Source organism: Coturnix japonica, chromosome Z, assembly GCF_001577835.2.
Source record: "Coturnix japonica isolate 7356 chromosome Z, Coturnix japonica 2.1, whole genome shotgun sequence".
Lineage (NCBI taxonomy): Eukaryota > Metazoa > Chordata > Aves > Galliformes > Phasianidae > Coturnix > Coturnix japonica.
Window position 1 is genome coordinate 1,166,934 of NC_029547.1, and position 26,134 is coordinate 1,193,067.

Consider the following 26,134-nt stretch of genomic DNA (forward strand, 5'->3'; position numbering starts at 1 on the left):
GGCGGTGCCATGCTCAGCAGGAGCTGGAAGGGGCGGGGGGATGATGTCTCCCCAGCCTGGAGCTCCCACTGCATGCTGCAGGGTCTCCTACAGCACTTGGTGGCCAAGCAGAGGGGAGAGAGCGTGGTAGCATGAAAGGGAGGGCTGAGGGTAAAATGAGAACTGAGTGAGTGGCCCTGTGTATCCTGTGATACAGTAGGAGCAGGCAAGAGAGCCTGTCACAAGCTACCCACGTGGCCAAAGGCTCTGTCTGCAGGCTGTATGTGCACCAGCACACATGGCCACGTCTGAAAACCATTCTGTCTGGGGAATACTCATCTTCACATTTCCTTCCCAAGACACTTTTTGGCAACGTTTAAGAGCCCAAATCCAACTGCAGATCCTATGAGAGAGGAGAGACAAAGAGGAGCGAGCAGGAGGGCTCTGCCTGCAGCTCCCACCAGATGGCAGAGCAACTCCGAGCAGCAGGAATACCTTCTGCAGCATCAAAACAAAAGGATGAGCACTTCTCTCTCAGTGACAGGAAAAGCATTTGGAGGATGGTCTGTTTTTCCTATTGTTTTTTTGGTTTTTGTTCCATGCTTTTTTCCCCCCCCCTCGCCAAAAAAGCATGGATGTCCCTTGCAATACGTTGCTGAAATACTGCAGAGCAGAACCCCTGTAGCAGAGCTGCACTGGAGGATGCTCATTCTCCACGCATGGAGACGCTGATGCGAAGGTGTGCCCAAAGAGGTGGAACAGAAGCAACCCACAAGACCTTCAAGCATAGACAGAACAAGGATTTGTGCACCTCCATTGGGAAGAGTCTCTGTTTTGGGAAATGACACAGTGAGGCAAAGCCCCCCAGAGAGCAATGATTTCCTTCCATATGCTCACACTGCATTTACCCCAATGTTCCCATACACTGTATCGCAAAGAGCTATCTAAAGTGCCAAAGAGCAGCACGTCCACCTCTCCACAATCACCTTCACATCCAGTGTGTAACACAGCAGGATTAGAACAGCTGTCAGGGAGCATTTTACTTGTCAACACTGAAGAAGAAAAATCCCCACCAGTAACTGTATGGCTCCCATGTGCACACAGTGCACGTCAGGGTGGGTGCACCTCCATGTTTTACTAAAACACAAAACTGAAATAAAATACAAAGCACCAAAGCAAGCATTTCACTGGGTCTTCCAGCTCAGAGCACACAGTGCTGGGCACAGCTGGTGGCCCCAGAAATGCAGTCCCAGTACATTGGGAAACTCCCTTTGATTCTTCAATTATTCCAATGGTTCCCCAGGGAGAGCAGCCTCATTCTGCAGAGTCATTGGGTTGTTACCAGCAGGCCCCAATGTTTTTTCCCTGTGACCTAAGGCCCAGACAGATCGAGCAAGTAAGAGAAAACAGCTGCTTTCAGGACTGGGATATTGGGAAGGGAAATAATGAGGCACAAAGTGACCTCTTCAACAGCACTGTTTCCCCAGCACTCACTGTGGTCATTTAACCACAAAAAGCAGCTGTAGGGGCAGATCTAGAGAAAAATCAGGCAGGAAAAAGAGGAGCAAGTGCAGAGGTACTACAAACAAGGCATGTGCACCACAGAGGGAGACACCCAGGTCAGCACATGGTCACTTCTGGGCAACACTTGGAGCCTGGTGCTTTCAGAAGTTCCCTTTCTAAGACCTGAGCCCTGTGTAAATGTGGGTGGGTTCTGCCCCCACCAGCACCCACCTGCCATGCTGGGAGGACCTTCTCAATGTCATTCAGATTGATGCTGTCACCATCTTCATATTTCCCTTTTCCAAGCCTGTGGCAGAAAGAGAGCAAACAAAAACATGAGCAGTGAAACCCCGATGGAACCTACGTTAATTCTCTATGATGGCACACAGGGAAGATGAGCTCCCACTGCAGAAGGCCCTCATGAAGACAAAAAGGTCTCTGAAGTCACTGCGTTCATTTCCAAAACATTCTCACATGAGCACAAAGCCACTGACACCAAATGAAACGCTGCCCCAGCCCTACTGCCCTGCACCATGCCTGCACACAGCACTACACTGCTCTTGGTAACAGCAGCAGTGAGAAACATGGGTCTCAGCTAAAGGAATTTAGCTGAGAGTTTAATTAATGGAGTTTAATTAACGCCTGATCACTTTAAGGGAAACTGGGTGTGTTCAACAGTTGAGCTTGCACTGAATGGAACAGTGATGTGCCTGGGCCATGCTCATGCTCTGTGCTTCCACAGAAGCCCTGTTGCTTGTGGGAACTGTAAGCATGACCTTTCCCTAAAACATTCTTAAATGCAGTTTGGATCCAGAGTGGTTTATAAACAGAATTCTGTAAAGCAATGCAAAAAAAACCCACCAGACAGCACTGCTATAAACCACACAAAGATGGCCAAGTTCTCACACCATGAATGTGTCCTTCAACCTTCCAGGTCCTCCATATGGACCATGCCAGCATGTCAGCATTCCCATTGCAAAGAAGTTCCCTTCTTCCTGGAGAGCATCCCCTCACTTGTAGCTCTGGGGCTGAGATGCACACAGGTGGCACTCACCCTTCCCTGTCGATGTGGGGCAGGGGGTGTTTGGAGGTGTTCCGGAGCTTCCTGTGGAACTGGCTGAAATCTAGTTTTTCAGGCTGCAGGTCCCACGTCGCACCACTGGGAGAGGAAAACAAAGAGGGACAAAGAGAGTGAGTGCCCTGCTGATTCAATAGAACCACGCTAAAAGCAAAGAAGCAAACTTGAGCCTGCAGATGAGGACAGCTGGTGCTTTGGAGGCACCACCTGAGCAGTGTGATGCCACAGACCTCCGACCTCACACTGCAGCAGTCATGAAGACCACATGCCTTGCCACCTGCATTTGCTCTTTGTACCAGGGAGGTACTGCAGCAGAGGCTGCTCCAGACTGCAGAGCAAACACATGATGACGTGATGGAGGCCATGTGCCCACCTGAGCAACAACAAGATGATAGCCCCACACACAAACCCCTAACATCAGCTTACCTGAAGGAATCGAAGGTGTTGGCAGCCCAGATGTCGGTGCCCAGCATGTCAAGGGAGCCCTCCTTGTTGCCATTCTAGGAAGGATGGAGAAGTGGTTATACAGTGCAAGGCCCTGCTTTGCACCCAGCGTTCCCCACTTCCACATCAAGAGGCCTTGCTATGACACACAGACCCCTTGCTAGCTGTAAAAATGCACTCAGAGGCATGAAGGGATACAAAGCTATGGACAGCACAGGGTGGACAACGTGTGGGCTGATATTGGCCCCATCCTCCTACCCAGCGTCAGCTGCCAATGTGGGCATGTGGTCTCCAAGAAACACAGACCCAATGGGAAGGTTGGCATTCTGACCACAAAATTCCAGCTGGTTGATGTGGGGAGGCACAAAATCAGACTCGACTCAGACTCAAGTGGGATGGATATTTCCTATTCATAGTACACTTACTTATCACCAATACTCCCCAGCAAACAGGTTTGTCTCCTCATAGACACAAGGCTGTTGCAACACAGGCACAACCACTTCTGTACTTACACCACCAGATAAAGTTTTCCTGAGGAACTGCTGTTTTCTAATAAAGTCTGTCATTGACTCATGAGATGCTGTGGTCCTTCTGAGCTTTTGCTACCTCAGATGACCTGCCTTGGTAAATGGGTTGTGCCTTGGTTTGCCAGCAGCTCCCAGCGTGCTGCTGAGACTCTGCCATAGGACTAAAAAAGCCAATACTCAAGTCCAGGATTAAAAACAAATTGCATGTATTTAAGTGAAGCAGATCTTTGCTGCCAGCTGAAATGCAATTACAGAGGTGAGCAGCTTTAATATGAAGCTCCCCATGACCCAACCCTTAGCTTTAGATACTAATTTTCACTGTGAAGGGGGTTAGAACTGCTGCAAATTAATTAAGCCGACAGGAAGGATGATTGAGTGATGCACTGGTGAGAATATCACCGACGCTCAGAGACAGCACAGATTCAATAAAATGAACCCTTTTCCCCCAGAATGGCTTAAATGCATTTTCATAACCTCTGTCCTCCAGATCTCGTGAGCACACACACACTCAGGTGACCAAAACCTCCACCCAGAACACACGGCGATGGGGACAGAGCCACGTGGACTCTGCCTGTTTACTCACATGTGCAACCTCAGCAAATTCCCCACAAAGTCAGCATTTAGAAGCAGGACTGCCCTTGTTTTTTCTCCCCAAAGCCAGCTCAGTGCCACACCGGTTTCTCCTGCCACTCCTCATTACCACCAGCAAATCTCTGCAAGTGCAAAATCACGCTCCTCCTGGCACAGAATGTGTCTCATCACCACACTCTGCACTAACACAGAGCAGCACTAGGAGGTCTCAGTGCTGTGTGTGGTATAAACAGAGGGACTATCCCATGGCATGTGCTACCGGAGCAGAAGTCTCCTTCTCATTCAATCCCCAGCCTCAAACCATCGCTCAGGGCATTTCCTCATGCTCTCCAGGATGTTCGAGATACAAGGATGGACCAAGACTTTGAATGCTGGCCCCTGCCTTTGGCACTACCAACACTCATGCATGCAGATGGAGGTCCGTGGACTGAGTTCAGGCAGGGAAAGGCCTTAAACCACATCAGCAGCAAATTCCCCATGTCTTTTGTGAAAGGTAACTCCCCATCTAGCTCTGGAAAGCTGCTAGATCCAGGGTCACGATGTAACACCACCTATGTGCTGCTCACTCCTATGCCAACCTCTAATAAAGAATCACCAAAATAGTAACTACAGGCACCTCTTAATTTCCCAGATCTCAAGCAAAAAAAGCAAATTTCCTTCATGCTTAACCAACTGCCTATAGCATTCTTGCCTGACATAAAGGCACTCCTCAGCAGAACCCGAGGCCGAAGGACAGCTGCATTCCTCAGCAGTCAGGTGATGGGTTGGGCGCAAACAGGGCAGCAATCTGTGCACCAACACGCATCACACCCTACAAGGAGGCACATACGCAGCACACGACGTTGGAAACCTCCCAAGCGGAGCACACGAGGTCAGCACCCAGCTCTCCCCATGGCTACCAGGTGTACCTTGGTGGTGTGCCTGAACTGGCTGCTCCTCCCAGACCTTGATCCAGAGCCACACCTGGAGCCTGACCCCGGCCGCGATCCTGCGCTCCCACCGCTGCTGTGATCCCAATCTTCCTGGAACAACAAACAGCTGGCTTTAGTCAAGGGCAGTGCCATCCCACCCCCATGAGAACCACTGAGCTGGACAAGCAGGAGAGCTGCTATTCCTGAGCCACACACACCAGCACCTCAAGATCCCTGCCCATGCACCACGGCCCTATTTTGGCACTTCCTTTGAGCCCTTTTATATGTCTGGATGGGATTTTCTTGCATTGCAAAGAGATAAAAAACGATCGTAAAGATTTAACTATAGCAAACTAGTTCATGCATGGAGAAAAATAATACCTCCTATGGCTTCATATACATATATATACCCATTATACATACCCTGTGTCCTTTAAAACTGCAGATACATCCTCAATTCCTGCCAACCCAAACCCCGTGCCCCAAATCAACCCTTCATTTGCTCCTTCCCCCTGCTTAGCCTGCAGCTGAGCCCAGCTCCCCTTACACCTGACAATACTCAGGCTCCACCAGCCCAACACTCTACCCCAGTAACTCTTGTCACTTCAGGGCTTGTCCCTCACGTCCTCCTTTCTTCTCCTCACACTCATTCTGTGGTCAAACATCACACAACTTTCTTGTTCAGTCAGCACCCTGCAGGACAAGATGAATAAGCCAAAACCAGAACAACCAACCCAACCAGCTCTATTTACCCAAACAACACGAGGCGCTTGGGGAGAAAGAGTTTTTTTGTCAGGGTAATTGCTCCTGAAGTTCTCCTCAGAGGCTCCCAAAGGGCTTCGGGAGTAACCCAAGATGACTCAAAACTCCCAAATCAAAGTGTGCAGAATATTCGACTCTATTACGCCATAAATTTGGAAGGTGATTAATTCCATGTCCTGGTTGGGTCTTCTGTGCTCCTCTCCCTGCTGGGGCTGGAGGATTTACCCAACACGAGGGACTGGAGGGAAGCTGTAGGATTTACCTAATATGAGGTAACCCATGGTTGTATGCTCCCATCCTTTTTCCCTTGGGACCAATGTCCCCAAAAGACAAGGATGCTCCCACATACATCCTCCAACACCCTGGAGATCAGTGAGCTCTCATTCCCAGCTCTTAGCAGGCTCCAGCTACAACTCCAGGTCTACATTCACCACTAAGAAAGGGAATCTCCATCCCCAGTTTTGGGGTTGGAGACAAACACCTCCTTGTGAAGGAAATTGCCAGCAGCTGCTTTTATCCATGTAAATCATCCCAGCCAAACACTGCATCCCCTTAGAACAGTGAAGCTGTGTGCGTGTCAACCCTGCCAACCACCCTCCTAGCTGTCACATCTAACATTTACATTTTAATTAGCAATAATCACACGTTTCACTCATACTGCAATTTTCACCTTTGCAGAGCTTTGTGGTGTGAACTAATTAATCCCACTCCCTCTGCCAGCTCGAGAGTTATTTCTTCCTGGTGCTTTGGTGCACACTGGAAAATCTCACTCGCAGAAGAGGAAATCTTTCCCTGATGAGCATGCAATAAACAGAAACCCTGCAGTCCCCAAGTGGTTGTCCTCACTGGGAAGGTAAGGCTTGGTAAGGCTGGAAAGGTAAGGCCAACACTCTGGACAGCAAAGATCATCCTTGAGGAGTTCTGGCTGTAGAGTGGAACCAATATTCAAGTTACCATGATAAAACTTCCTGAAATACAGAAATGGCCATGAGAGACCAAAGGTCCATATGGTTTGTCAGGTGTTAGCAACACAACACAGGGCTCTTGTGCCAGGAAGATTTCTTTATTGCTGTGAAGATCATGATCATGATGTACATCCGCATCATCTTGTGTAACCCTAATTATTCTTCTAAGCAAGCCTTTTGTATTCTAACATGTATTCAGTCCATTTCTGCTAATTATCCATTGGCTAGAAAGCAAGCAAGTTCCCTAACAAGCAGAGAGCTCATCTTATGCCTAGGTAGAAAATATCCTTGTTTATTTAGACCTCCGTCTCCTTTGCAGAGCCTCATTATCAGAGTTGACATTCGACGAGGCTGAGCTGACCTCTCCATCTCCCACAGCAGTTTCCCTCAGCAGTAGTAATAGAATAGACAGAGCTGAGGACCAAAGGTCTCGGTGACATCCAGCACACCTACTTTTGATACACACATGTCCCAGATAAACACTGATGTGCCAAAACCTGGAGGGTATGGAAAGTTATGGAAAGTATAAGGAGCATGGAGGGGATAAATCAACCACCAAACACAAGGTTGTTCTTTTATAAAGGGTGCTGCTTTAACACAACCATGAGCCTCGGAGCAAGCTCAGCCTACACAGCAGCTGAATGGTTTAATTCCTTTCTCAGCAGATCTGCATTCACTGCATGGAAGGAGCGTCAGCAGCAGCTACAGATGGAATGCCACTTGGTGACTGGTTCTGCCAGGGCTGCTCCTTGATCACCTTTGAGGGCTGGTCACAGCTTTAATTTCTTCTTCCCAAGGCAGGGCTGTGCTAACCTGTATTCCTTGGCAGAGCCTCAAAGTGACTCCCTGACTTTCACCTTCTCTTTCTCTGTTGGGAATGAGACAAAGCAAACAGCTGTGTCTGGCTGCACCTACTTGCTCCAACAGCCCTTCCCTACAGAGTCAATCATCTTCATGTGTTAACACAAATTCCTATGGTTGGAAGCCAAGTGCTTATCAGAGGGGGGTTTTCAGGCTCAAGTGAGTCACTGCAAAGTGTGTCCTAAGGGATGTAAGTGGGTCTGCCCCAACCCCACCCCAGCAGTCACACACCCCCACAGCTGCATGTCCCCAGATGCTCTCTGCCTGCACAGTGTGGGGACATGACACACAGCATCTCCCATGGGGATGCATTTTGACACCAGCACAGCACTGAGCACCTCTGAGTCACTGAGGATTCATGTGGACGAGTTTTGGTTTGGTGGAGGCGTGGGAGCTTCTCATACTTTCAGTATCATCAAGGCTTGGGTTCATGGACAACACGACCCTCACCTGGAGAAGCCCCTGAGGCTCCTGGTCATGCTACAAGTCCCCAGGGCATGTAGAGGGATGTGGAGATGGCTATGGAGCTACTGCCAGGTTTCTCACATCCCAGAGCTCCATGGATCTCTCCATACACAACACACCACAAGCCATTTGCTCAGTGAATTGCCCTCAGAAATATATCACAGCTTCAGCTCTACGAGGGGAATGCAAATAGCATATTACATAAAATCTTCCCACTGGGTGTTTTTTGAAAAAAAAAATAATTATCTAAGCATGAAAAGATTTGAAATGTTACCATTATCTGACCTTTCCTCGTGCATACTGGCACAGGCAGTACCTTATATATATCAACAGGGTATGTTTTCACCCCACAGACTATTGGTTCCCACCCCAAAGGTCCCTCTGGGGTCACTGCACAGTGCATTGCAGGAGCACTGCAGGGCTCAGTGCCTCGCTGTGCAGCACACCAAAGTGTTCCCAGGAGAAATATAGCTGAGCAGAATGTAACTGTGAGACTGGGCTCCCCTCAGCACACCAGCACTTCATGCAACCTGTGCCAGGAGATCCCCCATGAGCACCACAACCTGGGCCTTCCTTCTCCCTGCAACCTTACTGCACAATGCAGAATGCCCAGCTGGAAAGAAAACATAAAAATCAAAGAGTTCCCTTTTCCAATATTAAAAAAACCTCGAACCCAGTAAACAAATTGCAGAGAAAAACAAAAGGTAACATCATCCCCCAGGAAACCATTAGCCAGCGTTTTATTCCCGAGCAGGTTTGAAGAGGGAGTGATAATTTATGTGCAAGACAAAAACCTCATTAATGTTTTTTCTCTCCTTGCTACCAATGAGAAAAATCAGCGTCCAACAAGAGTAATGCACTGAACCCCACTCTCACCGGCAATGATTCGGCTGTATATCCATAGCAGAAAGAGAAAGGCTGCCTGGGCAGCAGAACAATAGCGTGCAGCTCCTCTCTGGTGCCAAGGAAAATTTGTTCCTCGCTGTTAAAGGAAGCTCAACATGGAGAGAGATAATTATGAGCTCTGCTGCAGGCTGGGAGAGAGCCCAAATGTGGGGAAAGCAGAGCACAGAGCGCAGCCTGGGCATACATGGATGTTAGCTGTGCCTAGCTTGCCCCGGGGCAGCCAGTGCCAGTAGCGTTCTTGTATACATGCATATATGTATGTGTATGTATATATATATTTGGCCATGGTACAAAGGGATTGTGCAGATCACTTGCTGGCCACTAGTATCTGCTGGGGGGTAATGCCAGGGCAGACACTGGTCAGCCACCCCCAGTAACTACCATGCCATTGAACTGATGACCTGTAGCTTGCTTTTGCTTACTTTCTTTATGATTGGTAAGCCTTACGTAGAAGCAGAGGTGCTTTTGTATAACACATGCACATGTTGGCAAGTTGCTCATCTCCTATGGCTTTTGGTGGCAGAGCAGAGGGAAAAAAGGAGTCACAGAACCATGGGATGGATGGGTTGGGAGGGTCCTTAAGGACCACAGAACTGTAGGATCCCAGAATAGCTGCAGGGATGGGGTACCCACACTTCTCTGGGACTCAGTATCAGGGCCTCACCATCATCCAACCTAAATTTCTCCTCTTTTTAAACCACTCCCCCCTGACCCATCACTATCTGCCAATGTAAAAAGCCAGCCCTTCTCCCTCAGTGTACTGGAAGGTCTCTCCAGAGCCCCACTCTTCTGCAGAATTAACACCCCCATCTCCCTCAGCCTGTGCTCAGGAGAGATGCTCCTGCCCTCCAAGCATCTTGGTGCCTCCTCTGTGCCCATTCTGACAGCCTCCCTGTGCTGGGGGGGTCACGATGCAGTGCTGCAGGTGGGCCCTTGCTGCAGCTGCTGAAGTGCAATGCTATTGCCCCCCAGGCTCCCAGCTCCAGACAGCACTGATGTATTCGAGTCTGAAGCCCAACAGGCACTCCCTCCAGTTCCCAGCACTAAACCTGGAGGTGTTTCATCCCAGAGTTTGAAGAGAGACTGATAAACTAAAGCAGGCAACCACAATAAAGTAAATAAACAAACAAATAAATAAATTAAAAAGCTATGAAAGAAAAAGGATTTAACCACAGCATCCCAAAACGCTGCTCCTGAAGAATGCAAATGTAGAACCTCCTTGATTTCCACCAAGCCCAGCGTCCTTGCTGGGTCCTGCTGGAGGAGGAACCATCCCAATGCCAAGCTGGAAGTATGGGCTCAGCATTCCCAGGCTACAGAAAAAGAACAAAAAAGCAAAGCTCTGGAGAGGAAGAACTAAACACTTTCCTACCTGCTTGTGCTGGTGGGATGAGGAGCCCTTCCCTCTGGATGGGGAGCAGCTGCCATCAAGCTGCTCGCTACAATCTGCCGTCCACTGCAAAAAGGATAGAAAGGCATTATGTAAAATAATAGCCAGGCTGGGGAAACTGCTGCATCAGCCCGCAGCAAACATCACCCAGCAAACAGCACCGTGACTGTGCTGGGATGGGGAGCATCCACAGCCTTTCTCTATGCAGCACCAGCTCTGTTCCAGAACCAACAGTGCTCCCTCTAACCAGCAGGGATGATCCCAAGGGCTCTGGCTGGGAAATGTTCTGCCTGGTGATGGCCACATGAGGAAAGCTCCAGGAACAATGGCAGGAAGCTAGAGAAGCTGCTGCAGCCATCACTGGGTTGCATCATTACAGAGGGTTTTAAAGATGGGGGGTGGGAAAAAAAAGTTGTGCTTTTCCATTCTTTCTGCTGTTCCTTGTTTTTTAAATGAAACAAAAGGCAGAGCTGCATCAAAACAACTCAATTTGGGGTCATTCGTTACCACTCCACAACAAAAAGAAGACCCACAGCATAACGCTGGAAGTAATAACAACAATAAAACAACTTTTCCTCCACAGAGAAGAAAGATCCCGCGTAATCCTTAAGCCATCTCAATTCCCTGCCACAAGGAAGCGGACTGCAGAGCTTCAGTAACTTGCCCAAAGTTAGCGATTAAGTGGCAGCAGAGCCCTGCAGCTAACACAGCTCTCTTGGTCTCCATCCAGCGCTCAGCCACAAACCCATCCCTTCTCCTGCAGCTCTCGTTAAAGGGAGCCTGCTGCCTTCAGCCTGGCTGACAAACCAGCTCGCCCGTGCATGCACGCTTATTGCTTTGATAAGAGCGCTCAGGAAGAACAACAAACGATCCCTGGTTATTCCTTACAGAAGTCTGAGGTATGACGAAGGTAGGAAAGCAAATATCTTTTGGACACAACAGCTAATTCCTTCTTAGCGTACACGCAGCTTGATAACAGCAGGTGACACATGTAAATCATCCCTGTCTCTTGTCCTACAGATAGCCAGCAGCTGCTTTCAAGTCATGCAGAAAAGCCACAGTCCCATTTCCAGACATGGCAAGATAGATTTAGCTGGCACAGCTGAGGTGTGGGCACAACACCCCATTCCCAATAGCACTCCCACCTCGTGCTTACGTCTGATGATGCCTTTTAATTGAGAACCAGATCTCATGGACCCTTTTCGTTATGGGAAAGGGCAAACTGTCCTACCACTCAGTGCTGAGCCTCTTCTGAATCATGGAGCAAAACTTTGCTTATTCATTTACTTCTATATTATTTCTCAACTCAACATGCTGAAAACAGACTGTTTGGCCTAAAGCCCCTCCAAAGCATCACTTCAAACGCAGCCATTTCCCAGCCTCAGGTTAAATAAATACACCTTTTAAGTTCCAAGTTCCCCAAGCCCAGCCCCACCCCACCCCACCATGCCCACTGACCATGCCCCCAGCTCAAGAGGTTAAATTTCTCCTAGTGTAGGACTTAAAAAGTCAATTTTTAAAGGGACACAACCATAGTTATCTTTGCTCCTAATGACACCACCAAACCATGCCTCCTCTAAACCATCCCTCTGCTTGCTGGGTGCAGTCTGCAGGGTAAGAGGCACCTGTGTTCACCCAGTCCGGAGGGACACCCAAATGGCACACACTGCCGCCAGGCATGTATGTTCATACCATACCCTGTGTATTGCATATTCCACTCGAAACAGAAAGCACGGAGTGGTCAAAAACCCTCAGGGCACATCCCAAGTCCACGTTCATGATGAATACAAAATGCAGACAGCAGATCTTTACTGTTTGTATTCTCATATGTGGCCAAAGGAGAAAGCTACCCCCAGTCCAACATTCCCTTGCATTTCTAGGCTAGGAAAGATGCTTTATCATAGCCCAGCCCCATGGCTCGTGTCCTCACCAACCTGAGAGATGTTGGATTGTGTCTTCTCGCTCTCTCCATCGCCCTCAGTCTTGTCAGTGAGCAGCCCCTGCACCTGGTACTCCAGCACGTAGCTGTCAATGAAGCGCTCCAGCTCCTCGATCTCCTGTGAGCGGCTGCTGCCCGCCTCCGAGGAGGCTGAGGCCACTGATGAGTTCTCCATCCTTCCAGCTGTGAGACTGCAGAGCGAGGGGACCTGGGGAAGGAGAAGGATGGGAAGTGAGTGCTGGTCCTTGGCCAGTTCCCTCTTTCACCTCCTCCAGGCACAGTCACAGGTGTGCCTTTCCCTTTCCCTACACCTGGTAATTAGAGAAAGCAGCCAGGTTGCTGCTATTCTCCTATGGTTTTACAGCAGGTTGGACATGTTTTGCTGTATTTCTGCAATTCCAGTTTATAGTAACTGGCCTGAAGACGACCTTAGAGCATTTCTCTCCAGCCATCTTCAAGAGACCCCCATTGCAACGACATGTAGTAAAAAAAGCAGCAGGACAGTGTCGGGTGAGACTCTCCATCCAGACCTGCCATGTGCAGCAGATAACACAGATATCAGCACACAGATATTCCAGCATCCAAAAGGTCCACTTCTGTTACACTCCTACACCTAAGGACCACATCAAACATTGTGTCTGTCCTCCTCTCTACAGACATATGGACAGCATGCCCAGAGCAGTGTGGGTGCCTCATCCCTGCAGGTGCCCTAGGCCATGGATGGGCCCTGGGCAGCCTGAGATGATGTGGGGCAGCCAGCCCATAGCAGGGATGGGGCTGGGAGATCCCCTATAACCCAACCATTCTGTGGGTCTATGATCTTTAATGTCCATTCCAACTCAACCATTCTATGGTTCTATGACCTTTAGTGTCAATTCCAACCCAATCGTTCTACAGACCCATGGTCCTCAAGGTCCCTTCCAACCCAATCATTCCATGTTTCTACAACCTTCAAGATCCCTTCCAATCCAACTGTTCTGTGATGCTTTGGCTCTATGAAAAGCTCCTCTCGGCAGCAAGCCAGATGCTGAATCAACAGCGTGACTGCAAGCAGTCCGGTGAGGAGGTTTGGATGTGGAGGTGAAACAGCAATCACACCAGGAGCTATTTTTAATACTCGTTCAAAATGGATGAGAAAAAGAAAAGAGGGGTAAAAAAATATATCCTGCAAGACAGCAAAGAATGCACCTGCCAGGAGACCTGCAGATAGCACAGCCAAACCTACAGAGAGCCATGGCAGGCAAGGTCACAGAGTGCAATGCATGCAGATTTTACATGTTCTTACTGATGCCCAATGAAAACACAGAACAAAGGAGGACAAGGCTGAGCTAATACAAATGGATGCATGCACCAAAATCCAAACGCCCTTTTGCTCCCAGGAGAGAACCACCAGCTCCCAGCCCATGCTCAGGACGCAGATTTCATCCCCTGCCCACCCTTGCTCTGCATATTTAGTCTGGTTGGAGATGGGTTTAAAATTACCCAGCAAAATCTGAATGAGTCACATGCCATCCGGATGGGAAGGAGAGAAATCTGTTCCCAGCTTGTGCAATTTGCAGCTCCCAAACTATTTCTCATCTGTCACTGCTGAACAATTGCAGCTTCATTTGGAAACTGCTGAGAACGAGCAGTTCTGGCCTAAGGATTTCGTCTGCTCAAGGAATTATTCCCAAATGTGCACAGACTGTCAAAAAGGCTCATTATGGAGATCAACATCACACATTAGCTCCTGAGCAAAACCTTGTGGCATCTTAAGAAGGAGAAAAATACAGAAGAGGAGCCCCAGAGAGAGTGAGGAGCCCCAATGGAGGGCATGCCTCTCACCCCTCAGCTAATTAGTGCCAATAAACAAATGGAAAGTGCCAGCTATTAAATGGAAAGTGCTGTGGAAGGAGGGGACATCCAATACCAGCATCTTGGTCCCCAAGGACCACACCAGCACAGAGAGGTCCCTGTGTCACATCAGTGTTCTGCTCGTTAGCAACAGGAGAGATGGTGGATTGAAAGAGATTGAGTTTATCTGAAGTCAGCAAACAAGCACAAGGGTTAATATCCCAACTTAGCAAAGCTAAGTTTCACGTTTCTCCCTTCTGCCCCCACTTTGCCAAAGAAAAAAGGCTTTGGGATCTAAAAACCATCGTCCAGACCTTTCTTATAAAACCCATGAACTGCTCATTACTACTACAAAACACGGAAGGCTACAGATGTGCAAACCGATTATTACAACTTAGCGGTGATTAATAATAATTATACATTACAACAGTGTTAACAGCTATTATTTTAAAGAGTGATCTAAATGGGCTTCTTCCCCTAGCCCTCCAATTATGCAGTTTTACCCTTCATCAGCAAATAAGCTTAACAAGATCAAGGTTTTCTTTTTGACATTTGTATGTTCACCCAGTAGGCAGCAATCACAGAACAGCACCCAAAGGTGCTCACGTTGAACTCAAGAAACCAGAAAGGGAATAGAATGAATGAACCCACATCAGGCAACAGCTTGAAAACCTGCACCTCTCTGTTTTGCCTTCTCCATTAAACCATCCCTGTACTCATCCTCCAGCCCTGAAACGTAGCTCTATGAGCTGCTCCTAGGCAGGCTGACAGCCTCCAGACCACGACAAACCTGTTTGCAATATGGGATCCATCAGCTCATGCTTTGCTCGGAATGGGAGCTGCTTCCCATAAAAGGAAACTGCAGTGCAAATGCTTCACGTACCACTGCAGCCACCTCTGTGCTGCTGGGAGCTGCTTCCACAGCCCCTGCCACCCTCCTGGGTGTCTGTTCCCTATCGCAGTAGCACCAACCAGACACCAACACACTGCAGGGGACACTCCTGTCTGTCACAAAGGGTATCTCACACCCAGGAGATGCTGTGATTAAATCTTCAAAGTAAGCAATACGGCCCCTAAATCAATGTCTTGTTCTTTTCCATCAGCTTCCTCACCTGCCCACACCTCACCTCTTTTTGGGGTCAGGCAGAAAGGTCAGGCATTTGGCCAAAGCCTCCACCACCTCCCTCAACCTGTGAGTCCACCATCCTGCCCAAGCTATATTTCTGTTTTTATGGCTCTCTTTGGCCTTTAGTTTTCTCTTTGACATTTGGCTGCATTCAGGTCAGTAAAACCTGACCTCACCTCACCTGAAGAAACCCTTTCCTTTCTGATGCCTTTTCACAAGCATGAAGTAAACGAGCCACTATTCAGACAGTGGACCCAGACAGGGATCTGCTCCACCAGACCCCAGCAGGGCTCTAATACACTGGATCCCAATAAAGCTCTCCTCCATGCAGAAGGATTCCATTTGGGGTCGGAGCTCCTGCTCATTGCCACAGCCCCGGCTCACTTCCCACCTTCTCCTTTTAAATAGCTCCTGCTGGAACAATATTTTCTCTTTTAACATGGCAGCCTTCCATCAACAAGTAATTAGTGATGTGCCATCCTCCAACAGTGAGAGCATCATGATGAGCAGAGAGCAGCTCCGGTGTGTGGCATGGCAGCAGCGTTTACTATAGAGAAGCAGGAACACTGTGCCCAGGTATCACAAGGTATCATGTGTAGGCTTCATACTTGCTGTTCCAATATCCTTCAGGATGACAGCATGTAAAGCACAGCACCGCAAACGGTTCCATCTCGGAGCTGATTCTTTCCCAATTAAGCCCCGAACACCTTGCAGTGAGAGGCTGCTGCTGGATACAGCCTTGGGCTTTTCAGAACGGCTGCAGCCACGGCTGGCTGAGCATTTGCTATATTTCATCATCTCCCTTGGTTTCTGCTACCTGGCGATGCAGAAAAGCCCCAGTGACAGCCAAGACGCCCAGCAGCTGCCACGTCTCGGTGCCATCGACGTGCCCAGCATGTCACCGAGCAGGCGGGTGCCACCACGAATCAGAACGGAGCCATTCCCATTAGAATAAACACAAACAAGAAGGAAGGAGGAGGGGTTGCTCCCTGCTGCGTGGGGCTCCAAAGTGCCGGCTCTGCTCCCAGGATATGAAGCCAGAATCATCTCGTGCTGCACCGCAGGGTTCAGGTGTCACCGCGCAACCTCTGCGGGCTGAGAAACGTCCCCAAATGGCCACAGATAAGGAGGAGTTCACCTCACCTGACCTCCTCGCCACCCCCACGCCAACGCTACCAACCTTGGGAGCAGCAAGACAAAGCCAAGAGGGTGCCAAGTACAAAAGGGCACAGGATCTGACCCAAACCAGCTGCCAACGCAGCAACCCAGCGCAGAAGGGAGCATGGAGAGGCAGATCCCTGCTCGCTTCGCTGCCACAAGAGATCTCCTGCAGCTGGGGGGGGATGTTTTCCCCTTGTTATACACAAAACCAAACCCCTCTTCGTGCTCAGAAACAAAAAGCCTCGTGTTATGTCATATCTGTGTGCTCCATTATGTCAAATCTATGCCTTCCTGCCGGCGGGGAGGATGGTGCCTTTGGTTTGTGCTGGGAGAAATAGAAAGGGAAAACCCAACAGCAAATCAAAGGGGAGCAGAGGTGGGATCACAGGCACATCAGGGAAGGTGTTCTCCTTTGCATGCACAGTGAGGGCATCTGCACCCTCACAGCACAAAATTCCTCATCTAGCAGAGAGCGCGTCCCACATCCCAGTGCCACGCTGCTCCCAATGTGTGTGTTAAACACCCCTGGCAAACTGATTCCATACATTCGAACACATTCCTACCCCACGCTCACTCACCCCTGCACATAAGGTCTTTTGCAAATAACCGAAGGGGGACCATTATCAGAAAGCAAACCTTTTCTTCCTGGGCACTGAGGCAATATAATGGGCACTTGTGCAGTGAAAAGCCCTGTAATCCTAAAAGACACATCCATCCCGCATGGGGATGTCAGCACTGCACGGCGATCCCTGCAGCAGTGTGCTGACCTCATGGAGGGCACCCATCCCCTTACAATGCATAAGGTTTATAGCAATGAGCATTCCTGTGCAGAGCAGCTCACCCCTGTGCAGAGGGGCACATCCCCTATTCCACCCCCAGGAGGTTTTCTGAGTCTTTAAGTGCCCTCAGTGCTAAGAGACAACTGAAAGAAAGCAGCAGCCAGGATGCGCCTGTCCTCAAGACCTTGCAAACATTATGGAAAAGAAAAATAACTGTAGAAATGGGCAGTTCTGTACAGACAGAACGAGGAAAGGTCTGCTATGGACTCATCTCACCTATCCTTGGGGTAGGACACATGGCACAATGTCTGACCCCTGCACACTGGAGCCCATCTGACCTGAGCTGGCTGCCAAATCCTTCCCTTCCCTGGGGCTGACGGTGTCCTCCTTCGCTCCGTTCCCAATTTGTGCCACAGTCTGGATGTGCTCCAGACAGCAGGATTCCACCCAGAGAACTGATTGCATTTCACACAAGTGACTTTTATTCCAACCTGATGAATAATCCCAACACGTATTCTCCCTGAGAATGAACCAGTCTAAAAGGCACAGCTTTGCCATACCCCAGACCACCAGCATCAACCCCCTGGGCCATTCTGTAGGAGAATGACCTTCCAGCATTAATGACCTTCCAGCATTAATGACCTTCCAGCATTAATGACCCTATATCTACTTTTCAACCTGTGAAGAAGCACAGCATCACCTGAATGTTCTCCCATGGATCTTCCATCAGTAATTCCAAGAGCAAATCCGACACTCAGCTGGACCACCACATTGCTCCAACAACATTTTGGGAAGAGGCCACAGCTCGCTGTGACCAGCAGGGAAACTCCAGGTGCTGAGAACAGCAGGATGTCCTGGCCATACATCACCAATCCCACATCGCAGCTCAGAACCTGCCCTACTGCACCCTGCCAGGATGTGTCCTTCAATGAACCAACCCTGCCCTTCAACAATCCAACACCATCCTCCAATGAACCAACCCCATCTTTCCATGAACCAGTCTTTAATGAAGCAACCCCATCCCTTCAACAACCCAACCACATCCTTCAACAATCCAATTCCATCTTTCAACGATCTAACACCATCCTTCAATGTTCCAACACCTTCCCTCAATGAACCAACCCTATTCTTCAACACGCCAACACCATCCCTCAATGAACCAACCCATCCCACATCCTTCAACGAACCAATCCCACAAACATCAAGTAGAGAAACTCCCTAGACAGGAATTTTAATGCAGTACTGCCCAGCCACCAGCCTTTGTTGTGGGGCTGAAAGTGCATCTGTCCATGCATCATGTCACCTCCAGGCTGGCACTGCAGTCACCATGCATGTCCCCAGAGCCCTGCCGCTCCCTGCAGTGCCACCTCCTGCTCCTCCCAGCACTGAGGATGCTGCAAGTGTCAGTACAGCGATGTTTATCACCCAGGGGATCATCTGGTTTGATTAATACAAGGTAAATGAAGCTCAGCTCAGATAAGTCCCAGCGGATGGGTAAGGACAGGAAGGTTTTCATTAATGTGAAGGAAATGTAGGTGACAAACAGGATGACTGCACTTATCTATGTCATTACTGCAAATAACTGGTTAGAGGGCACGTGTGTCTCTACAGCCACCTGTAAAACACAGATCTGAGGCCATTTGCTCACTGTTGTCACCTCCCCTAGCTGGGCTAACCAAGGGAAGGGTCACAAAAGATACAAACCCACAGCCTTTCTGGCTTCAGACTCATAGGGATGCAGCTCATGGGAAGGAACAGGCACAACCAGCACCCTGACCTGGCACCCACACCTTGTCTGCTTGCTTCTCATCTAAGGTCAAGCACACTGAAGCAGCTCAGATAATCTCAAAGCAAACTTTAACTCTTGAGAGGAAAAGGGAGTGTCTGGGGAAACACTGAGCTGCCTTGCAGGGAGCAGCCCCCATCCCGGCTGGCAAGCTGTCCCATTACAAGGGCTGTAAAGCACAGACCTGGGGATTACCTAGACACAACCCGAACCAGGTGTGTTTACTACAAACATGAACGATTTGGCCAAGGAAACAAACCGTGTCCATCCCCAGCTTTACTGTGAGCACTTGGAGACTTCATAGGAAAGCGGGAGGAATGCAAACAAACAGCATTACTGACTGGGTGCTGAGTGGCACAGGGAATGCTGAGGCTTGGTGCTGGGCTTTCCCAGTCCCAATGGAGTTTTATTCTGAGCAATTAAAAGCAGCGAGCCAAAGGGTGTGGGGAGAGTAGACATAAAAAGTCACATCACTCATTTTCCAGCAGCACAGAGCACATCGTTTCATGTACTGCTGTAATTGATGCGAGTTAGCAGCTAGAAACCCACAGGAACCTCAAGCAAGTCTCAAACGTGGCTTTTTTTTTCCTTTACTTAAATAAGGGGGAAGTGGGGAGACCCCCATCCCACCCACAGAGGGAATGCGGACCGCTGCAGCCCCAATTGCTTTTTTGCACTGTCTGCTCACAGTGATGCATGTGGTTCAGCATTAGGAGCCCTCCTGGGGCTGCACTGCCCAGTGAGAAAATATCTGCTCTGCAGAGCCTGCCACAGATAGCAGCAGGGCCACAGAAACCCAGCTGCAGATACAGCTGATGCCTGCACACCATTCACCTGTCCCCTTCCAAGTCAAACTGGGAATACTGAAGAGAACAGGGGGGGAAACAAACAGGTTTTGGGTGTGGTGCTGACTTGCTGGTTGCTGTCAAGGCACTGCTAACCTCGCTGATCCCATCAGGTGCTTTAGCACAGGGCTTAGCACTAAGCTCTGCCCGGCATGGGGCACTGGGCTATAAACGGCTGCTGTCTGTCCGGCTGCACTGCTGGGCCTTCCCAGATGTTGGGGAGAAACAGCTGTTTGGGACTGAACTCAGCCAAGATGCAAGGCTTTGCTGTTCTGCTCTCCCTCTCCCAGGCTGGCCTCCATTTATCTGCGCTGACGGTGCTGTTAAATCCTGTTGACGTGCTGCAAATCCCTGTCCTGCTGGAGAAAAACGTGGCACCTTTTGGAGGTAGCCAGCCCCTGTCAGCACCCAAACCAACCCTTATGCAAAGGGGGTGGGCAGGGAGGGCAGGCAAGGCAGCAGGAAGACCAAAGATTGTGCACAACCCAACTCTACAACCATGAGCAGGGCAGGGAGCTCCAACACACCATTCCCACCCATAACTCAGGCAGAAGGAGGACTGACCAGGATAGAAGTCCTGCTCTCTGGCTTGAGTGAAAGGACATTATCAAAGGAATGGCAGCAAATCAAGAAGCAGCTTGGAGGAACCAGGGAAGACTTGTGAGAGCCAGTGAACCCTGCACTAAAAGGGAAGAGCAAGATTACCATAATTAGGTCAGCTGGTGATAAGCTTTCTCAGAGGCACACATGCCTACGAGCAGTGCTGCACTGCCATAAAGTGGCACTATCCTCGTGGAGCTAATAAAGCCAGACACAAGATCTCACCCAGGAACACCTGCCCCAGCCCAGGCTTCCACAACAAGGCCACAAGGTCTCTCCTCCCACTTCATCAAAACCAAAAGGAACTTCTTCCCAGAAGAAAGCTGAGCTCTGGAAGGAGGGGACAGGTCAATATGGGGCTCAAAAGCACAACAAGGCTAAAGCTCCAGGAAGCAAGGAGTAAAGAGGATGACCCCACCATAGGGTGCCTACACGCTTTCCCCTGTGCAAAGGGAGCTAGAGGTTTCATGTTATCCATCTCTTCCTCCAGGCTGGGTCACAACAGCTCTGCCATCCCAGCAGCCTCAAGTCATGGCACAAGGAAAGGAAAAGGCCCCAACTCCAGCCCTGGAGCAGGAATTTGGCTGAGCTCACCTCCAGATGTGTCACACTGGCCCAAGCAAACCAGGAAAGGGAGACCCAAGGGGAGGATGTGCACGCTGTTCTGCTTCCTCACCATCTGTACCATGGCAGAGCCGTCAGCTGTCTCCAATTTGGCTGTGCAACCCTGCAGCCCAACCTTCAGCCCCATGTGATGCTGTAGGAAGTGAACATATTACTGCAGCAGCTCTCATCCCAGCACACAGCCTCCACCCTGTGTGCTGCCCACACCTACCTGCCCTAGGGATGCTTCATGCAACCATCACTTCCCCACAGTCACTGCAGTTCCCTACCCAAAAAGCAAGATAACCCCTTAAAAACACACATATTTCCTATATAGCCCCTGGATTGTGCAGAAAACCTTGTGCTCAAGGCTGATGTTCAGAGTGACCATATAAAGCTGGCCATTGCTGGGCAAAGGACAGCAAGGCTATGGCACTGCTGTCCAAGAGGTGACATCTTCCAGCAAGGATCCCTCCCACACCAATTATTATCTGTGCTAAAGACAAAGATAACCCCTGCCCAGTCCTATAAACAGCTCAAAAACGCCTTCTGGGTTTGAGCACTTGAGTTTTGGTGGGGAGAGGAAGGGTTTGAAGGCTGGGTTGGTAGGTTCTCCTCATAGCAATGTGATGCTGCAGTCAGTGCTGCTGGCTTCCAGCACAGAACAATTAACCTGAAACGAATGGACCTTTTTTCTTGTAGCAAGGCACGCTATCAGTTCTTTCCAAATGACCCCAAACAAGCCCATTCCTCCCCGCTGCTGTCAGAGCTCACAGGTCCCCAGGCTGGCAGCGTGTCCTCCTCAAGCAGCGTGATGTGAGGATACGCCTGGCACATCGTCCGCCCCCAAAATGTGCCTTTTCTCACCCAAACATGGGGTGAGGAAGCAGACGGGCTGCTGTTGCATGGAGCGCTCACACAGTGAGGTGTGCGGGGAGCAGAGCAGAGCTGAGCCGGCAGGGATGACTGTGCAGAGACAAGAGAGGAATGGCTGAGTCACTTCCTCCCCCAGAGCCCTAAATAGAGGCGAGAGTAAGGAAAATCGTTCTGCGAGATGACAAAAAAGGAACAGAATCCCCAGCACAAATAAATATATAAAAGCACAAGCAGTGATGGCAGAAAGGGTAGGGCAGAGCAGGTAGCCCCAGGCTGCAAGCTGTAGCAACAGCCACCACCAAGAAGGCAGCACAGGGTACAGCTTCCCACTTAGCTCTCCTAAATCTGTTATCTACCAAGCACTCGGATGGCAGCTCCAAGCCCTGCACCCAGTGAAGATGACCACCAAAGGTTGTGCAGGTCTCTTCCAACTCAACCATTCTCAGGTCCTGTGATCCTTCAGGTCCCTTCCAACCCAACCATTACATAGCTCTGTGCCGAAAAGCCACCATGCTACACCTCAACAAGCTCCCACACCAGGATGCTCCCATTCCCCATTAGACCCTACAGACAGCAAGGCGGTACAGCCAGCTGCCGTCCTGTTCCACAAATCCTGTCAAGGACTTACAACTCCTGCTCTGTGCAGCTCCAATCACGGCACGTCCTCACCGCCTACTCAGACGGCAGGTGATGCAAAGAGGGTTAGACAAGGAAAATCCTACTGAATTCAGAGATTTGGGGCTGTATCTTGGACTATCAGCTCTTTGGAATAGATTTTTGTCAGTATTAGTATGTGCAGTGCCCCAAAGTGCTGCCATAACACAAGAGGCCATAATGAGGTGTCCCACAGGGCATGGAAAATCTCTGCTGCCAGTTGATGGGGTCGAGGGGGACCAGGTTTAGATCTCCAGCCATATCTGGAGGTCTGCTGTGATGGCACAGGCTTCCACCCTTCCTAAAGTTCCATATGGGTGAATGATGTCCCACAAAGCAATATCCCGCAAATAGCCAACCCCCAAAGTGACACCCCCCTAAACCCATGCTCCTAACACTGTCATCCTCCAAAGCAACACCCTCCAAATGGACAGCCCCCAAACTGGCATCCCGAAAAGTGACAGTGCTCCATCTGACAGCCCAGACCTCTTGGCTGGGCACAGGGTGAGCCCAGTCCCTTTGAGTGGAGGTGGTTGGACAGAGGCAGCTCCATGCTCCAGCCCTGTCCCCATATCACAACACCATGTGCACATAGCAAAAGACAAAAGATGTCATTTAATGCAACACGCACGACTGCAAACCTCCAGCTGCCACCAAATCCATGAGGTGTAGCTAAGGACAAAGCACGGCATACCTGGCTTGCTCCTTGCAGGACGTGGGAAGCCTGGGGCAGCCGTGTGTCTGCTGTGCACACCTGTCCCTCTGACAGCTCCAGAAGGAAGGGGAAGGTTTACTTGCACTCAGGCCAATTAAAAGAGTCGGTGACACCCTCCACTAATTGCTGCACACTACGAGATGCTCCAGCAATGGGCTCCTTGCAGAGGGCTGAGGCGGGATGTGGTCCTATATAGACCTGAGTGAGAAGTTGAGGTGGGTCACCACAGCTCCTCCTGCCATGGGGAAACCAGTTTGTTGGGTTCTGTCCTTTTGCTGGCTCTGCCCCTTGGGGGAAAGAGGCTGTGGGATGGAGGAGAAGAGAGAATGGAAGCAATGCCTTTCCCAAAGCACAAGAACACTCATGGTCACCATGAGGTCCTCAGAGCCTTGCATAGCCACAGATGAACCCAAAAAAGAACTAAAACCTGACAGAGCTGTGTGTGTCCCTGTTTGCTGCAGGGACTTGGACCTGACAGTGTTTAAAGCTCCCTTCCAACCCAAACCATCCCACAGTTCTATTCTACAGTAACTGCTTTGATTCAGCAGGAAAGCTGGTGGTTGGATGCACAAATAGTCCAAAAATACCCCACAGCATCTCCCCATCTCAGCCTGAAATGAATTTATCTTCAGGTCAGCAGCAAGGCACTGTATATTGTAAATACCTATAAGTATACGTACACACCGAAGCAACATTACTTTAAACTGCACAAGAATATAAATAAAATGGCCAGCCTCCCAAATGAACAGCAAATTCCTGGTTAGCAGTGGTTCCTGCAGCATGTGCCAGCACAACACAGGGCTCAGCTCATTGCAGAAGCTCTCCTGCAGCCCTGGGTGCTGGGCTTCCTCCTGCAGCTCCACTGAGATGTGACATCTTGCTACACGTGGATGTGACGTGGCATCATTCTGCTTCTCGCTTCCCTTACAAAAGCAACTCCAGGTTTGAGAAAGGACAACAAACGGAGTTAAAACACCTTAATTGGGTGTTAAGGGATTTGCAGAGCCTTTGGGTGCAGGTGTTGCAAAAGGGCCTACGCTCTAAACAGCCAAAGGAATGAGATTTAAACACAAACGCAGCCCGAGCCGCACAGAACAGGGCAGACAGACTGTAGATCTGTAGCACACTGTGGTTTTCCCACTCTGTAGAGCTCTGTCAGGGTGCTCGGATGGCATCCAGCAGCAGAAACCCATCCTAGGGGTGGGACTATGTCCAGGGGACCAAGGTTGTGTATGGGCTGGGTTTGTATTGTGGATGCTGGAGGTTGTGCGAGCACCCAGCCATGCTGCAGCACATCTGGGTGTGGACAGAGCTCAGCGGTGCCAGCTCCACACCCATCAGTGCTGCCGGTCACCTCCAGCCGCATCGTGCGGGCGGTGCGGGCAGACAAAGGGCACCGAGCTCAGCCGAGGGCAGCGGGGCACGGCAGGAGCTCACGGCCTGGAGGCCGCACGTGCAATGGGAGCCCGGCCCGGCTCTGCAGCACTGCGGGACGCCGCTCCCACCGCGGGGCGACCAGCGGCCTTCACTGACCGCAAAGCGACCGAGCGACCCGTGCGGCAGCGGGACGGCCGGGATATCGCACACATCCCCTCCCCCTTCATCCGCGGGATGAAACACGGCCACCTCGGGCACAGCCCCGCGGCTGTCAGCCATTGTCACGGCCGTAGGGCGGCACGGCGCTCCGAGCACGTCACGGGGAGGGGAATGCGGGGCAATGCGAGCCGGACGGGCGGCCACAAGGCTCCACAGCGCGGGGCACGAGCACAAAGCACCGACGGACGCCGCCTCACCCCGCCACCCTCGGCCAGGCCGCCCCCACCCGGCCGCGCGGTACCCGACCCCCACATATATACACACACACACACCATACACACATAGACACACACACAGCCCCCTCCGCGGATCTCGGCCTCCCCCCGTTACCGGATGGCAGCGCTCCGGGCCGGGTCGGGCGCCGCCCGGCCGCCAGCAGCAGCTCCGCCGGAGGAGCCGGGCAGTGCCGGGCCCTGACGCACCGCCCCACGCCCCGCCCCGCGCGGGACCTGCCGGGAGCTGTAGGCCGCGGGGCGGTGTGCGAACCGAACCGAACCGCGGCCCGTACTGCGGCCGTGGAGAGATGATAGTGATGGGAACGGGGGCTGGGATTGACAGAGCATCGCTGCTTTAAGGATCTGTCCTTGTGTCATATCTTAGGACAGGCTGATGCCTTGAATGTCGTGTCGCATCCCTCGTGGTGCCATCATCCCATAGGGGGAAATGAGGGCAGAGAGGTGTGTGCCCCATCCCTGCACACAGCCACGGTCAGCTGTGAGCACTGCGAGCTGCGGGTGTCCCTGTGCACTGCCTTTAAGGGTCCCTATAGACCCAGCCCATGCTGTGTTCTATGCACTGCATGATGGCCTTTAAGGGTCCCTATAGACCCAGCCCATGCTGTGGTTCTATAAGAAGTGACTCGGGAGAAGCTGGAGGAGGAGACGGAACATCCCTCTGAAGGAGAAGATGTGTCTGCTGTGCTGGGTGCCGTGCGCCAGGTAATAACAACAGGATGACTCAGTGCTGGGGAAAATGAATTGGCTCTTGATTAAAGCGTGTGTAGGGAGGTGTTGGGTGTCAGGAGCTTTCTCAAGTGTTGTAAGGGAAGAGATGAAGTGGGCTGGCTCACAGTGCAGCCCAGCATTACCAGCACTGTCCTTATACATGGGGTACCAGGTGCACGAAGGGACGTGCTCCCTCAGGAGCTTGAAGCCTGCATCGCAGCTCGTAGCTGGAGGCAGCGCTCAGCATCCTCTTGATTCACAGCTCCCTGTGCAGGATGCTCACTGTACAAACTGG

General features: G+C 50.7%; 1 protein-coding gene across 6 annotated transcripts in view; it reads right to left on the bottom strand.

The window, feature by feature from the left end:
• The window catches only part of CTIF (cap binding complex dependent translation initiation factor), a 75,802-nt gene extending 50,469 nt beyond the window's left edge, over positions 1 to 25,333 (bottom strand). For 3 of the 6 annotated variants that reach the window (XM_015887219.2, XM_015887218.2, XM_032441197.1), the window contains exons 1-7: positions 25,226 to 25,333; positions 12,317 to 12,529; positions 10,365 to 10,448; positions 5,031 to 5,144; positions 2,987 to 3,060; positions 2,537 to 2,641; positions 1,714 to 1,789 (exon numbers count right to left, since the gene is read on the bottom strand). In XM_015887219.2, coding sequence (XP_015742705.1) covers positions 1,714 to 1,789; positions 2,537 to 2,641; positions 2,987 to 3,060; positions 5,031 to 5,144; positions 10,365 to 10,448; positions 12,317 to 12,496 — 633 coding nt within the window. In that variant the 5' untranslated portion in view covers positions 12,497 to 12,529; positions 25,226 to 25,333. Of the gene's footprint in view, positions 1 to 1,713; positions 1,790 to 2,536; positions 2,642 to 2,986; positions 3,061 to 5,030; positions 5,145 to 10,364; positions 10,449 to 12,316; positions 12,530 to 25,188; positions 25,205 to 25,225 lie in introns of those variants that run through there. The other 3 variants (XM_015887221.2, XM_015887220.2, XM_032441196.1) reach the window with 2 other exon arrangements.
• Between the last annotated feature and the right edge of the window lie 801 nt (positions 25,334 to 26,134).